The 17,462-nt window shown below is 41.5% G+C and overlaps 1 protein-coding gene across 8 annotated transcripts in view; it reads left to right on the forward strand.

Annotated features, from left to right (window-relative positions):
* Nucleotides 1-16,672, forward strand: part of gale (UDP-galactose-4-epimerase) — a 29,278-nt gene extending 12,606 nt beyond the window's left edge. For 7 of the 8 annotated variants that reach the window (XM_041212784.1, XM_041212781.1, XM_041212778.1 and 4 more), the window contains exons 3-11: nucleotides 1,313-1,428; nucleotides 4,655-4,768; nucleotides 6,192-6,368; nucleotides 7,267-7,380; nucleotides 13,796-13,862; nucleotides 15,230-15,315; nucleotides 15,553-15,630; nucleotides 15,777-15,891; nucleotides 16,104-16,672. In XM_041212784.1, the coding sequence (XP_041068718.1) occupies nucleotides 1,313-1,428; nucleotides 4,655-4,768; nucleotides 6,192-6,368; nucleotides 7,267-7,380; nucleotides 13,796-13,862; nucleotides 15,230-15,315; nucleotides 15,553-15,630; nucleotides 15,777-15,891; nucleotides 16,104-16,186 (950 nt within the window). In that variant the 3' untranslated portion in view covers nucleotides 16,187-16,672. The remainder of the gene's footprint in view (nucleotides 1-1,312; nucleotides 1,429-4,654; nucleotides 4,769-6,191; nucleotides 6,369-7,266; nucleotides 7,381-13,795; nucleotides 13,863-15,229; nucleotides 15,316-15,552; nucleotides 15,631-15,776; nucleotides 15,892-16,103) is intronic. The other variant, XM_041212779.1, reaches the window with a different exon arrangement.
* Nucleotides 16,673-17,462: the final 790 nt, after the last annotated feature.

The raw sequence follows: 17,462 nt of genomic DNA on the forward strand, positions 1-17,462 counted from the left end.
CAGATGAAGTTACATTGTTTCATAGTTTGCCGTTGTGAGATTTGAACTCTCGATCTTGGGGTTACAAACCCAGTACCATAACCACTTGGCTATTTAGGCCAAGCAGCCAATTTGTAGCTCTTTCGAGTACAAACACATTTCCATCTGTTCCCATTCAGATGAGGTTACATTGTTTCATAGTTTGCCATTGTGAGATTTGAACCTTTGATCTTGGGGTTACAAACCCAGTATCATAACCACTTGGCTATTTAGGCCAAGCAGCCAATTTGTAACTCTTTCGAGTACAAACCCGTTTCCATCTGTTTCAGATGAAGTTACATTGTTTCATAGTTTGCCGTTGTGAGATTTGAACTCTCGATCTTGGGGTTACAAACCCAGTACCATAACCACTTGGCTATTTAGGCCAAGCAGCCAATTTGTAACTCTTTCGAGTACAAACCCGTTTCCATCTGTTTCAGATGAAGTTACATTGTTTCATAGTTTACCACTATGAGATTTGAACTCTTGATTTTAGGGTTACAAACCCAGTACCATAACCACTTGGCTATTTAGGCCAAGCAGCCAATTTGTACATGACATGGTTCCACACAAGCAGCAACAAGGTAATCTGCCAAAACACCAGTGGGAACTCCCTTGCACCACTTCACAATAGTGCAATGGGATCTTTTACATCCACCAGAGGGGGCTGACGGGACCTCTGATTAATATCCCATCCAAAAAAGACATCTTCAACAGCACAGCACTTCCTCAGTATTGTACGGAAATATCGCAGAGAATTTTTGCTCAAGAATGAAACTTGAAACCATAACCTTATGAGTTAGAGGCAATAGTGCTGTCACAGCACACACTTAATTGAAGGACCACCAGAATCTACCTGGTAATACATATGGTACCTAACTGCTTTTTTTTTAAAAAAAATGTCAGTAGTCCAATAAACCTGCTTAAGGTTCAAATAACGTAGTGATTTCCTTTTGTTCATGACCATAGAACCTGAGGGCTTAAATAAGTATTGTACAAGGATTCCACTAACAGCCCCGCTTGTTCCTCCGAGGACAATAACTTTCACTGGTATGGTTCTGAGTGTGCAAAGGCACTCAACTACAATGAAACTAACTTTTATAAGCTAAATGAAGTAACATTTACAAACTGTTGGCAATTGCCTTTTGATTGGGTATAACAAGACCAAACCACCAGGAATACATCCAACAGTTTGCAATCCTACTTCTGGTCAGATACTTGCTGTTCTATCCAGGAAGTGAGGATACAAATTAAATAACAGGGAAAAGTTACATGATTTTTTTTTGTAATACAGGCGAGGATGGAGTTCCTGAAAGTATTCGTCGTGTGAGAGAGATTACGGGAGCTGACATAATCTTCCGAGAAATAGACCTGCTCGATGAATCTGCTCTGCACGATCTGTTCAAAGAGGTACCAATCTGAATCCAAATACTTATAATCAGCTTTTCCTATCTTTTAGGTTTTAGTTAAGGTTTAGCAGTATATACTGTGAGGTCCATCATTATTTGTGTCATCACTCATATTTCCATCTCCATAACTTCACCCCCTCTCAGCTTATCAGTTGCTGACATCCTCATTCATGCCAATAGACTTGATTATTCCAATGTACTTCCTTGGCTGGTCTCCCAGATTCTGCCCTCCATAAACTTCAGATCATCCAAAACTCTGGTGCCTGTGTTTTAACTCGTGCCAAGTCCTGTTCAACTGTCTGCTCCGTGCTTGCTGACCTACACTAGCTCCCGGTCAAGCAATGTTTTGATATTAAAATTCTCATCCTTGTTTTCAGACCCCTCCATGGTTTCAACCTTCCTACCAGCCCCACAGTCTTCCACAATATGAGCTCACCTCATTCTGGCCTCTTGTGCATCCCCGATTTTAACACTTCGCCATTGGTGGATGTGTCTTCAGTTGCCTGGGTCCTAATCTTTGGAATTACCTCCCTACGCCTGTCTCCTCTCTACCTTCTTTTCTCCTTTAAAATATACCTTAAAACCTAACTCTTTGATCAAGCTTTTGGTTGTCTTGACCTAATATCTCCTTATGTGGTTTGGTATCATATTTTGTTTTCTAATGCTCCTATGATTTGCTTTTGATGTTTATCATGCTAAACGTGCTATACATAAGTTGTTGTTCATTCAGTGGGTTTGGAGATAATTTTTTTCACTAACTGTTCTTTGGTTAAGTTTGGTCAGAAGTACAAAATCGCATGGGCCCCATTTATGCCTGACTCTTTATGGGGTATGTGGAACATTCCTTGTTCCAGTCCTACTCCAGCCCCCTCCCACAACTCTTTCTCCGGTACATCAATGATTGCTTCGGTGCTGCTTCATGCTCTCGTCTGGACCTGGAAAAATTTATTAATTTTGCTTCCAATTTCCGCCCCTCCGTTATTTTCACATGGTCCATCTCTGACACTTCCCTTCCCTTCCCTGAACTCTCTGTCTCAATTTCTGGTGATAGACTGTCCACCAATATTCATTACAAGCCTACCGACTCCCACAGCTACCTCGACCAAAGCTCCTCACACCCTGCTTCCTGTAAGGACTCCATCCCATTTTCTCAGTTCCTTCACCTCTGTCGCATCTGTTCTGATGATGCCACTTTCAAAAACAGTTCCTCTGACATGTCTTCCTTCTTCCTTAACCGAGGTTTTCCACCCCTGGTGGTTGACCATGTCCGGCCCATCTCCCGCGCATCTGCCCTCACACCTTACTCTCCCTCCCAGAACCGTGATAGGGTCCCCCTTGTCCTCACTTATCACCCCACCAGCCTCCGCAATCAAAGGATCATCTTCCGCCAACTCCAGCATGATGCCACCACCAAACACATCTTCCCTTCACCCCCCCCCCCGGCGGCATTCTACAGGGATCATTCCCTCCAGAACACCCTGGTCCACTCCTCCATCACCCCCTACATCTCAACCCCTCCCACGGCACCTTCCCATGCAACCGCAGAAGGTGCAACACCTACCTCTTTACTTGCCCTCTCCTCACCATCCAAGGGCCCAAACACTCCTTTCAAGTGAAGCAGCATTTCACTTGCACTTCTCTCAATTTAGTCTACTGCATTCGTTGCTCCCAATGTGGTTTCCTCTACATTGGAGAGACCAAACGCAGACTGGGTAACCGCTTTGCAGAACACCTTCGGTCTGTCCGCAAGCGTGACCCAGACCTCCCTGTCGCTTGCCATTTCAACACTCCATCCTGCTCTCATGCCCACATGTCAATCTTTGGCCTGCTGCATTGTTCCAGTGAAGCTTAATGCAAACTGGTGGAACAGCACCTCATCTTCCGACTAGGCACTTTACAGCCTTCCGGACTGAATATTGAGTTCAACAATTTTAGATCATGAACTCTCTCCTCCATCCCCAACCCCTTTCCGATCCCCCTTTTCCAATAACTTATATAGATTTTTCTTTTCCCACCTATTTATTATTTCTAAATGTATCTCCATCCATTGTTTTATCTCTACCTTTTAGCCTATTTCGATCCCTTCCCTTCACCCCACCCCACTAGGGCTATCTGTACCTTGCTTGTCCTGCTTTCTACCCTTAATTAGCACATTCCTTAGATAATATCACCACCTTCAACACATCTTTGCCTTTTGTCTATGACATCTTTTGGCTAACTCCACTGGCCCTCTATCCAGCTCTACCTGTCCCACCCCCCTCTTAAACCAGCTTATATTTCACCTCTTTTCTATTTTTACTTAGTTCTGTTGAAGAGTCATACGGACTCGAAACGTTAACTGTGTCCCTCTCCGCAGATGCTGCCAGACCTGCTGAGTTTTTACAGGTATTTTTATTTTTGTTTTGGATTTCCAACATCTGCAGTTTTTTGCTTTTACAAAATCCAAACATTGGGCAAAATTCATCATATGCTAACCATGATGATATCCCTCCTTTTTCCCCTTTTCCCAAAACTACCACTAATAAAATGCTTCAAAGGCCATTTTGTAAGCTCTCATCACCAGTTTGAGATTTGAAACTTGCAGTGTTGGGAGTTGGGCATAAATCAGTCGTTATTGTTTATGGCAGCGGTGACTCCACGAAAAGTACTTCATTGGTTATGAAGTACCTTGGACCTCCGAAGATTGGGAATGGTGCTACGTAAACACAAGCTTGCTCTTAACATATTTTCAAATACTTGCATGATCATACACAAACCTTTCAGAACAATACAGCATTTCACACCCAAGATCATGAATTTAAGCACATGATTATTTCTTAAGAAGATTGAACCCTGTGGTTTTACTCTGATTTAAATTTTAATGCTGAGGATGCAATGAATTACAGTGCTGTCCTTTCTGCTCAGGGACCTGGGTTTGAATGCACAGACATTTATGCAGGAAAATGCTCCTGTCTCTGACAGCTACAAGGATCTTAAATGTGTTTGTGAAATTGTGATTATGTTGTATTTTGGGCTTGATCTTTAACAACAAAAAGCTTTTCAATTTGATGTTAAAACCTATTTATCCTTATATTAATTAAATTAATTATCTTCAATCTATTGCAATATTTCAAATTCCTGTTCAGAATGCTTCTGAAAGAGTTCTTCTAAGTATGACTGGACTTTTTGGATTAGAGCAACTGAATGAAGTCCATTTTAGTAATTAGGATAACATGTTATTTTTCCAGCACAGTTTCTCAGCGGTGATCCATTTTGCCGGGTTGAAGGCTGTTGGAGAGTCTGTCCAGAAGCCTCTTCTTTATTATAAAGTCAACCTGACGGGAACAATTAAACTGCTGGAGGTAAGTGTGCTGAGTCAGGAAGGTGATGATTCATTCATCTGATATAAACTTTCGAGGGGGAAAGGAGAGCATAGTGTTCAAGATTGTAGTGCTTTCTCTTTATTACCCATTGACAATCAAGGTGTCAGTATGATATGAATTAAATTCCAGTTGCAAGATAAGCCCAGACGTTGAGCATTATTCAGTTCATAGAATATGTTTTTTGTTTTCCTTTCTCCTCTTCAGAAAATAATGGATCCTACTTTGGTGTAGCCGATCCAAGCTTGCTGATGACACTAAGTTTAGTGGGACAGGAAGAGTATAAATGAGAGCAGAAATGTTGCAAAGAGATATTTATAGATTAAATGGGTAGGCAAACTATGGCAGATGTGTTCAGTTTGGTGAAGTTTAAGGTCATCAAATTAGGACCCAAACAAGAATATCTATTTTTTAGGATCCATGTGCAGAAGTTACTAAAAACTAGTGAACAGGCACAAAAGGTGTTAAAGGCTACTTTTACCTGAAGAAAGCTGAAATATAAAGAGCTAGAAAGTTTGCTACAGTTGCTTACAACTCTGGTTAGACCCAATCTGGAGCATTGCATTAAGTTTTGGGCATAATACCTCAAGAGCAATATATTGGCCTTGGAAGAAGTGCAGCACAGATTTCAGAATAATACTGGAACTAAAATGGTTAAGTTCTGAGAACAGGTTGCATAGACTAGTTTTATATCCCCTCAAGTATAGAAGATTAAGGGGTGATCTAATTAGAAATGTTTTAAAATGATTGAAGAGCTTGATAGTTTCTCTCTCCCTGAACTATTTCCTCTCCTGGAGGACTTCAGAACAAAAGGACATTACCTTAAAATTAGAGGTGGGCCATTCAAGGGTGAAGTCAGGAGGCACCTTTTCTTACAAAGGGTAGTGGAAATCTGAAACTCTCTGCCCTCAAAAAGCTATTGTAGCAAGCTACTTCACCCTTAAACAATAGTTAGACTGCAATCAAACTGTTAGATGATTAACTTTACTAAAGCTTGGTTAAAATCTATTTGAAGTAGAGACCTGGGTGATTTTGAAATGTAACTAGAGACTGGATTCAGTTATGTCGTAATTGTGAATGGGGAGCCTTGGGTAAGTTCTGCGATGTAATTGCAGCCTTTTCTCAGGATACTTTCACGTATCTTTAAAACTTCTAGGTTTTGTGTACATTTTTAACATGTTCTCAGCGCAGATGCTGTTTATGAGAATGTTCTGTCAATCTGTGATTTGCACACTAAAAGATTAATAACTAATCGCTACAAATTGGTAAAACCTGTCATTGAGAAATGAGATGCCATGTGTAAGTACGCTACCTAAAAAGCTGTTACGGTGGTATTAATCGATCTGTTTAAGTGAACGTTTCTTTGAATTTTTGAATTGTTTACACTCTTTCTTTGCTGCTTTAGACAATGAGAATGCACGGTGTTAAAGACATTGTTTTCAGCAGTTCAGCAACTGTATATGGAGATCCCAGTTACCTGCCCATAGATGAGTCACATCCTGTTGGTAGCTGCACTAATTCATACGGAAAAACAAAATACTTCATTGAAGAAATGATCAAGGATCTCTGCCACGCAGAAAAGGTATTCTTTCCATTCTATGTGATTGGCACCTGTTTAAGTTGTCAGACTGCAAGTAGGCTGTATACAGTGTGAATTGAATGCATCTGCAACAAAATTAACATTGTCTGAGTTATTGTAATGTCTCCCATCTGTGCTGCACATTTGATTTGTTATGATCTTCATAAACCATTAACATTTAAAGAGAAATTCGAACACCCAGTGATTAACTGAAAGAAATTATGCCACAAGATTTCACATTTTTAAATAAAAAATAACTTGATTGTATAAAACAAAAACCAGCACTGCTAATTTAATATTGTCTTAAGTAATTACTTATACTTTACATTGAAAAACACAATAAAACATAACCACAGATACTTTGGACTCAAATTCTCAACTTAACCTTCCCTATTCCATTATAACCTGCCCCCAGAAAATCTTTGACTGCTTATCAGGTTCTTGAAAGTTATCTACTTTCTTGGGACCAACTCCAAACTTCTCCATAGCTGCCTTGTAAAGTCTGGGACTTTCCAGCTCGAACCTGCACTTCACTTGCAATTCCTGCGCTGTGGTTTGAACAGAAAATTGGCAATTAGCTTTATTCTCCTGGTCTACATCTGTTTCACAGTTCATGGCAGACACTATTTCTCTCTGCCTAATTTCAAGCCGAACTGCTTGTTTTCACTATGAGAGTTTCACTAAGTTGGATTTATCCTATTTACCAAAAGTCTTGTGAATTGTATAGCAATACCTCTGTTTTAAGATGCACTGTTGCTAACTTGTTGCAAAGTTTTCTTTATAGCTGTAAGGTATGAATTCATGATTTTTCAAATTAAAGAAGATTTTCAAGTATAGTGTTCTCAGATGGCTTTGAATCTCTGGTATTTGATGGTGATTGACAACCTTATGGTCCATTCAGGATTGGAATGCAATTCTACTTCGATACTTCAATCCCATTGGGGCACATGAATCAGGAAAAATAGGCGAGGATCCCCAAGGTATTCCTAACAATCTGATGCCATATATTTCACAGGTATGTACTTAAAAAAAAGTTTTAAAGCAGCATATGAGTACAGTGGGAAAGGGGTGAGAGGTTTCCCCCTTCAAAACACCCTTCAAACATGTTGCTAATGGACTTCTTCCTAATAGAAACTACAAATGTTGTATAATTATTGACGTAGCCTTAACTATTAGCACAGCTCCTGAAGCCTCTTCAATACCTCCCGTGTACTTGGTTGATTTTATTTTGGAGTATACATTTTTAATTTGGAGGGTTTAATCTTGGAGTTGATCACTCATTCCAGTTTTCCCATTGCCCTCTTGCACTTCCATACTTGGATATTAAAAAATAACTTTTTAAAAACTTCTTCCATGGGGCGTGGACATTGCTGGTTAGACCAGCATTCATCCCCAATCACCCTTGAGAAGGGGATGGTGAGCTGCCGTCTTGAACTACTGCAGGCAATGTGGTGTAGGTACATCCATGGTGCTGTTAAGGGAGTTCCCGGGTTTTGACTCAGCGACAGTGAAGGAACAGCGATATTGTTTCAAATCGGGATGGTGTGTGGCTTGGAAGGGAACTTGCAGGTGGTGATGTTTCCATGCATCTGCTCCCCATGTCCTTCAAGATGGTAGAGGTCGCTGGTTTGGAAGATGCTGTCCAAGGAGCCTTGGTAAGTTGATGCTGTGCATCTTACTGATGATACACACTGCTGCCACTGTGCGTTGGTGTTGGAGGGAGTGAATGTTGAAGATGGTGGATGGGGTGTCAGCCAAGCGAGCTGCTTTGTCCCAGATGGTGTCGAGCTTCTTGAGTGTTGTTGGAACTGCACTCATCCAGGCAAGTGGGAGTGTATTCCATCAAACTCTTGACTTGAGCCTTGTAAATGGTGGGCATGTTTTGGGGAGTCAAGAGGTGAGTTACTCACCACAGAATTCCTAGCCTCTGACCTACTCTTGTAGCCTCAGTATTTATATGGCTGCTCAAATTCTGTTTCTGGTCAATGATAACCCCAGGATTTTGATGGTGGAGAATTCAGTGATGGTAATGCACATGAATGTCAAGGGGAGGTAGTTAAATGCTCTCTTTTTGGAGATGGCCATTACCTGAAACTTGTGAGGTGTGAATGTTACTCGCATTTGGACATGGACTGCTTCCGTATCTAAGGACTCGCGAATGGTGCTTAACATAGTGCAATCATGAGCAAACATTCCTATTTCTGACCTTAAGATGGAGGGAAGGTCATTGGTGAAGCAGCTGAAGATGTTTGGGCCTAGGACATTACCCTGAGGAACTCTTGCAACGATGTCCTGGGACTGAGATGATTGACTTCCAACAACCACATTCATCCTCCTTTGTACTAGGTACAACTCCAACTAATGGAGAGCTCTGCCCTGATTCCCATTGACTCCAGTTTTGCTAGGGCTCCTTGATGCCATACTCGGTCAAATGCTGCCTTGATGATAAGGGCAGTCTCTTTCACCTCACATCTTAAGTTCAGTTCTTTTGTCCATGCTTGGACCAAGGCTGTAATGAGGTCGGGAGCTCAGTGGCCTTGGTAGAACCCAAACTGAGCGTTAGTGAGCAGGTTATTGCTAAGCAAGTGCCGATTGATAGCACTGTTGAAAACCCCTTCCAGCATTTACTGATGTTCAAGAGTCGACTGATTGGGGCAGTAATTGGCCGGGTTGGACTTGTCCTGCTTTTTGCATACAGGACATACCTGAGTAATATTCTACATTGCCAGGTAGTTTTGTAACTGTACTACAGCAGTTTGTCTAGGGGCATGGCTAGTTCTGGAGCACAAGTCTTCAGTGCTATTGCCGGATTGTTATCAGGTCTCATTGCCTTTGTGGTATCTATGCCTTCAGCCATTTCTCGGTATCACATGGAGTGAATCAAAATGGCTAGATAGTGGCACCTGCGATACTTGGGACCTCAGGAGTTTGAAGAGATGGATCATCCACTCGGCATTTCTGGCTGAAGATCGCTGTAAATGCTTCAACCTTGTTTTTTAAACTGATGTGCTGGGCTCCCTCGTCATTAAGGATGGGGATATTTGTGGAGCCTCCTCCTCTTCCAGTTAATTATTTAACTGCCCACAATCATTCATGACTGGATGTGACAGGACTGCAAGGCTTAGATCTGATCTGTTGGTTGTGGGATTACATAGCTCTGTCTATCACTTGCTGCTTATACTGTTTGGCAAGCAAGTGGCCCTGTGTTGTAGCTTCACTTGGTTGACACCTCATTTTTAGGTATACTTGGTGCTGATTCTGGCATGCCCTCTTCATTGAGCCAGGGTTGATTCCTCAGCTTGATAGCAATGTTAGAGTGGAGGATATGCTGGTCCACAAGATTAGAGATCGTGGTTGAGTACAATTCTGCTTTTGTCGATGGCCCACAGTGCCTCATGGTTGCCCAATTTTGAGTTGCTAGATCTGTTCAAAATCTAAAAATAAAGTCTCTTTATGGGGTATGTGGAACATTCCTTGTTCCAGTCCTACTCCGGCCCCCTTCCACAACTCTTTCTCCGGTACATCGATGATTACTTCGGTGCTGCTTCATGCTCTCGTCAGGACTTGGAAAAACTTATTAATCTTGCTTCCAATCTCCACCCCTCCATCGTTTTCACGTGGTCCGTCTCTGACACTTCCCTTCCTTGACCTCGCTGTCTCAATCTCTGGTGATAGACTGTCCACCAATATCCATTACAAGCCTACCGACTCCCACAGCTACCTCGACTACAGCTCCTCACACCCCGCTTCCTGTAAGGACTCCATCCCATTATCTCAGTTCCTTCGCCTCCGTCGCATCTGTTCTGATGATGCTACCTTCAAAAACAGTTCCTCTGACATGTCCTCCTCCTTCCTTAACCGAGGTTTTCCACCCACGGTGGTTGACAGGGTCCTCAACCGTGTCCGGCCCATCTCCCGCGCATCCGCCCTCACGCCTTCTCCTCCCTCCCAGAAACATGATAGGGTCCCCCTTGTCCTCACTTATCACCCCACCAGCCTCTGCATTCAAAGGATCATCCTCCGCCATTTCCGCCAACTCCAGCATGATGCCACTACCAAACACATCTTCCCTTCACCCCCACTGTCGGCATTCTGTAGGGATCATTCCTTCCGGGACACCCTGGTCCACTCCTCCATCACCCCCTACTTCCCAACCCCTACCTATGGCACCACCCCATGCCCACACAAAAGATGTAACACCTGCCCCTTCACTTCCACTCTCCTCACCGTCCAAGGGCCCAAACATTCCTTTCAAGTGAAGCAAAATTTCACTTGCATTTCCCCCAACTTAGTCTACTGCATTCGTTGCTCCCAATGCGGTCTCCTCTACATTGCAGAGACCAAACGTAAACTGGGCGACCGCTTTGCAGAACACCTGCGGTCTGTCCGCAAGAATGACCCAAACCTCCCTGTCGCTTGCCATTTTAACACTCCACCCTGCTCTCTTGCCCACATGTCTGTCCTTGGCTTGCTGCATTGTTCCAGTGAAGCCCAACGCAAACTGGAGGAACAACACCTGATCTTCCGACTAGGCACTTTACAGCCTTCCGGACTGAATATTGAATTCAACAACTTTAGGTCTTGACCTCCCCCCTCCATCCCCACCCCCTTTCTGTTTCTTCCCCCTTCCTTTTGTTTTTTTTCCAATAAATTATATAGATTTTTCTTTTCCCCACCTATTTCCATTATTTTTAAATATTTTTAAATCTTTTATGCTCCCCCCACCCCCACTAGAGCTATACCTTGAGTGTCCTACCATCCATTCTTAATTAGCACATTCGTTTAGATAATATCACCAACTTTGATACCTATGTGTTCTTTTGTTCTGCTGTCTGTGACATCTTTTGATGATCTGCTTCTATCACTGCTTTTGCCTACAACCACACCACCCCCCTCCACTTCTCTCCGCCCACCCAACCCCCCCCCAACTTAAACCAGCTTATATTTCACCCCTTCCTGGGATTCGCTTACTTCTGTCGAAGGGTCATGAGGACTCGAAACGTCAACTCTTTTCTTCTCCGCCGATGCTGCCAGACCTGCTGAGTTTTTCCAGGTAATTCTGTTTTTGTTTTGGATTTCCAGCATCCGCAGTTTTTGTTTTTTGTTTTCAAAATCTATCCTGTTTAGCATGCGGTAGCGAACCTGTATCCTCAGACCATTAGCTAGGGCATCTGGATTACTAGTCAAGTGATGTTACACTACCCCACTGCTTCCCTCACTGCGTCCCACTATTGGTGGCCATGCCTTTAGCTGTCTAGGTCCTTGGCTCTGGAATCCCTTCCGGTTCGGAAGAAGAGCCATATATGACTCTAAACGTTAACTCTGTTTATCTATCCATAGCTGCTGCCAGACCTGCTGAGTATTTCCAGCATTTTGTTTTATTTCAGATTTTGCTGTTGTGAAAATTTGGAACATTTTTCACTGAAATAGAAAATCTTGAGTGCTTTTGAAAATCATGAAAGATTTTAAGAGGGTTACTGTGAAAAATTGTTTCAACTGGTTGGTGAATTGGTAACAAGGGAACACAGCCTCAAGACTTTAATACCAGAAAAATTGAGGGGGAAGTTGTGAGTTGCACCTCTCTCAAAATTTTGGAATGCTTTATCACAGCAGTTGTTGAGGTATCAACTATAGCATGCTTCCACAGAGAATTTGATCAGCATTTTAAAAAGCACATTAACATTTATGAAGCAAGAGCAGTGAAATGGAATTAAAGTGGATAGCTTCACTAAAGAGTTTACGTAGGCATAGTGTTGAATGACCTTCTGTGCTGTAATTTCAATGACTAACTGAAAGTCTACTAATAAAATATTATACTGTTTTCATTCTTCTGAAATGGAGAGTTCTTAGTATTTTTCAAGTCCTTCCTTTCTATTCCTGTACCCTGCACAACCTAGAGTATTTCCTAATCATATTGTTTTTTATTTACCACAGCTATGTTTAGGGGTGGATCTTTGACATCTTAAATGAGTCCTTTTTTACAAAGGTAATTGGTGTTACCACAATTTTAATGACATTTTATGTCAGCAGCCACTTTTGGTCCACTGTCAGTAATTTGATAGTGACTCACTAATCAAACGAAACACGCCTTTGAAGCAAGTTGTTAAAGTGTGAATTCTAAAAGATGGAGGCAGAAAGTGGCAAGCTAGAATCAACTTGGATGACAGCTTCCCTGTGGCTCTGACGTTTTCTCTTCCACCCCTACCCTAACCTCATATCCCTCAAAGGAAAAGGGTGGTTCTCAAAGCACAATAGGTGAAAGAGCCCTTTACTCTTGTCAGCAATGTTTGAAGCTCTAATGTAAAGAGTGAAATGATTGTGTTCACTAACTTGTCTCACCTTGAATGCTGAACCAAAGAAATGCCAACTCACAAAGGCAGCCTGACAATGGTGGTGTGTTCATTTGTTAATTTTCTCTGCTTTTAGGCCCTGCACCTCCACTTCTGCTCGGGGAGAGGAGGCTGCTTCTGGAGCTGTCTCTTCTGAGTGAACATTCAGTTAAAACTGAGAGCTGATGATATCTGCAGCTTGTTCTGTGCCTTGAGTCGAGTCAGGGGTGAGATGTTATTCAGTCTCACTCTGTGACACTTTCACTTGCTGCACTGCAGCACATTTGGTAACTTTTTTTGTATTGTGTTCCAACACTAATACAGTGTCAGCCTTCTGTCTCATAAGATGATGGTTTGCACTGTGGTGGTCAACTCTGTGTTAAGCCTGTGTCTTGTGCTGCATTAACACTCTGCAGCAAAACAGCAAAACTAGTGTCCTCTCCAGGGTTCAAGCCAGGGCAAAATGTTAGGGTTGCCCTCTCGACCTCCTCGGTCAGTCCAAAGGAATGCAGAGCACTATGTTTGGCACTGGCTTGGTTGCAGGAGTTGCCAGAAACTTGCCATATTTAGACATTAGTCTGCCTTTGGACTCCACTCCAGATTTTTTTTATCAGGATTCTCTCGTTAGCCTTCAACTCTCTCAAGTTATCCACAAGGCAGTGGAGCTATTCACACCTAGTTGGGAATTTTTTTTATGAGTACCAGGGAGCGTCCACATGCCAGTGGGTCTGCACACTGCATGTCTGAGACCAAACCTCCTCCGTTTTCCTCTGCAGCTTTAACCTGGGACCATGAGGGACCCAGTTTCTGTGCGTCATCACGAGGAGATAAAACTGAGGACCAGCGATGGAGAGACTTACACATTTGGCTGTGTTTTTTTTGCATTGCTGCTAGCCAATGGTGTAGTCTGAAACTGAGGAGCAAACTAACACACAAAATTAGGACACATGTTAACTCTTTGCCTCCATTAGACACATTACATCGATCTGTTGGACCACAAACACTAATAATTCAATTGTAATCTGCCCAAACAGACAAAACTTCAACCTTTCAGTAGCGGCTGCGTCACGGATGTTGCTAAATGTTTGACTTCCTTCTCAGGTTGCTATTGGGCGTCGGCAGTGCCTGAATGTTTTTGGAAATGACTATGAGACATGTGATGGCACAGGTAAGACCACTCTACCTTGTGGTTCATCATTCAGTTATACACCGATCAACATGGTGGCATAAACCACTGATGTTCCAACAGGCCATGATCTAAGGCACTGGATTCACACATCACCAAGGAGGTGACTTCTCCTGTTTCTGGAGACCATTTAACTTAAAGTATATATAACATGAAATATAAAAGATAGTGCTGAGTAGCACATAATTACTTTTTTTGGAATTTGGATTCACATCCCCTTCAGCTCTGGGCTAATTTCAGTACTACCTTTCCTATTTTGTACAAAATGTCTATTTATAATTGGATATGTTGTGTTGAAAGTAGAAAATAAAGGCAGATGTGTGCCCTTCAATTTTTGAGGGTTCACAAAAAATTTTGGGAAGGGAAAATAAACTGATTCACTGAATTCAATAATAGTTGTTACTCAAAATAAAATGAAAGTCTTCAGAGGAAGGGGAGTGCTTTCTGTTCCAGGTGTACTCCTTGTATTTTGTACCTCAGGTGAAGTAGTTTATTGGGGAACTGCCTTGAAGCAGCTCCATTGATTTAATTGACCGAATCATCATATCTCCACTGAAAGCCTCTGTCATTCATTTATATTGATCCACCCCTGTGCGAACAACATACTTGCTGGGGTAGATTTATGCCCAGAGGAGCAGCAGAGCCAATAGGATCTGAGAATAAGGCACCTTGGCAGAAGAAAATAGGCATCTTGCTATTACACCAGTGGTGATGCTGTATTTGTGCTTGTTTTACACCAGATTTTACACAGGCAAACGTACTCTGCAGGTTTTTGGCATAGCAACTCAGGAAGTTTTGGGCAGATGTGCTTGATTATCAGGATCCATATATTATTTACGAACAGAGTGCTGTTTTGCACAAAAACAAATGTATGTAGAGAAAATCATAAAGGCTAATGCCTCCTGACTTTTATAATTGGAATAATAAGAGTATAGGAACAAATAGCTTAAGATAAATTTGTAGAAGGCAATTGTTAGGCTACAATTAGAATACTGTGCAGTTTTGATTGAAAAGATGTTAAAGCTATAGTGTACATTGTAGAATCACCTGGATGACACCAAGACTTGGATACAAGTTGAGATGCTGATTTCAGTGCTATGTGGAGGAATTTGGGCAGTGGGCTAGTTTTTGATGTCTCTAAATGATAGGATGAATGACCCTTTTTTGTGCTATAAAATACCTTGTCTATAATGTTGGTAAATGCTATGTACTGCAGCTAAAGCTTTCTGGGTGTTTTGATGAGCATAACCATGATATGGAAACAAACTGTCCTTGTTTCTAGGAATGCGGGTTGTTTATGGATCTGAATGCACATGATTGCAGGCAAATAAGAGCTTTGTCTTGTTTAGGTGTCAGGGATTACATTCATGTTGTGGATCTTGCAAAGGGACACATTGCTGCACTGAAGAAGCTTAAAGAAAGATGCAGCTGCAAGGTTTGTTCTTGAAAGCTGCACTCTGGGTAGCTTTAACACTGTTCTCTTAGTCTATGAGACTATTGCCTCTGCTGCCTTTTACTATTTTAGTTCCCTGCCTCAGTTCTTTGGTATCTTTTCCACATCCTTTTCCTCCTATTCTCCCCAAGACTTTCTTAGTGTCCTTTTTCAGCAGTACACAACTTACACCAGGACTATCTGTTTTCACAATAACCAGTTATGTGGCTCTATGTTCAGGTGTATAATCTCGGCACTGGAACAGGTTACTCTGTTCTTCAGATGGTAGAAGCGATGGAGAAGGCTTCTGGGAGAGAGGTATGTGTCGGTATCATTTCAGGAGCTTCAGTAGTGCTGCCTTTTGGCTTGGCTGAGAATTAATTAAACCAAGTTAATTGATCCATTTCTGTATCTCAAATTAATGAAAAAAATGCTTAGTTTTCTCCTCCCTATTTTTTTTGCAGATTAAATATCAGATTGTTTCAAGGAGAGAAGGAGATATTGCTTCTTGCTATGCTAATCCAGCTCTCGCAGAGAAAGAGCTTGGATGGAAGGCGCAGTTTGGGATTGATAAGATGTGTAAGCACTCAATGTAATAAAATGCTGGGAGTTTAATGTAATTTTGATGTTTCATATTAAAGTAGCATTTTAATTTGTGTGTTGGGTAGTTAAACCATGTGTTACTATTTTTCTAGCCTCAGTTTTAGAGCTGCGTATAGTTTAATTGTCTGTACTATAGTATCGTTAAATGCTGGACTATACATTGAGTTTTAATATTCTTTGTATTTTAGGTCAAGATTTATGGCATTGGCAATCCCAGAATCCTTATGGCTTCAGCAAGAATGAAACACTAAACGTAACATCCAACAGTTGATTTTTTTTTCAAAGACAAGAATTTAAATCTTTTGTAAAAACTGTTTAATAGTGGGCCAGGGTGTAATTCACCAGTAATAAAATACAAAGTAGTTTCTTAGGTATCTGTAATCTGTTCTGGTGGAGGATGATGTGAATGAAAACCACAACAGAGCACAATGGGAGCAAAACAGGAAAGCTATGTGTACTTGTGAATTCTATTGCAATTTACTGTAATATGTCAAATTGTAGAATTGAAAATTGAGAGTTTAAGTTCAATGAAATTGGTTAAGTGATTTCTTTCACCAAGTCTTGCTTATGCTTTCTTGTTACTGAAGTTTGAGCTGTTTAGACATCTATGGCCAAATCTTTGGTTTCTAACTCTAGTAGTTTCTATATAAGTTAAAAGCATATATACACAACAAATGAGCTGGGTACAGTTCTGGTACATTTGAATTTTTTATGTTTTAGAGCAATGCCAGAAATAAATTAACACCAAGTTGTGGTATGTGTGCATGCATAAATTTATTTTCTGCTTTTGACATAGAAAAGTATACTGTTTATAGTTACACAAACTGCACCCACTAATTTAAGTTGATGGCAGGGTTGTTGAAGGATATTTATGTTCAAAAATCAGGCAGGTCTTTATCAAAGTTAAAACAAGTAAATGTCAGTTGCGGATTGGTAGCACTAGAGACCTCAAGTCTGTCTACAGTCATACCTGTTGGCTGAGTAAAAGAATGAAGAAGTCTTGCTACAATTGAACAGGGCTTTGGTGAGACCACTCCTGGAATACTGGGCAATTTTCGTTTCCATATTTCAGGAAGGATATACTTACATTGTAAGTGGTACAGCAAAGGTTTACTAGATTGGTCTCTGGGATGAGAGGGTTGTCCAATGATGGGCTGAGTAAATTGGGTCTATACCCTTGAGTTTAAATAATCAGGTGATTTCATTGAAAAATGTAAGATTCTGAGGGGGCTTGATTCGCAGAAACTGAGAGGTTATATTCCCCTGCTGAGGAATCTAGAACACAGGTGCACACTCAAGATAAGGGGCCTATCATTTAGGACTGAAATGAGAGATTTCTTCACTCAGCATTGGGAATCTATCTACTCCAGAGGATTTTGGATACTCCAGCTTCAAATATATTTAAGGCTCAGATATTTTTGGTGCGGCAGGAAATTAAGGGACATGGGGAGCAGACAGGAAAGCGGGGTTGAAGTTGAAGATCAGTGATAATCACATTGAATGGCAGAGCAGGCTCAATGTACCAAATGGCCTACTCTTGCTCCTAT

This window comes from Carcharodon carcharias, chromosome 19 (assembly GCF_017639515.1).
Source record: "Carcharodon carcharias isolate sCarCar2 chromosome 19, sCarCar2.pri, whole genome shotgun sequence".
NCBI classification, from domain to species: Eukaryota; Metazoa; Chordata; class Chondrichthyes; order Lamniformes; family Lamnidae; genus Carcharodon; species Carcharodon carcharias.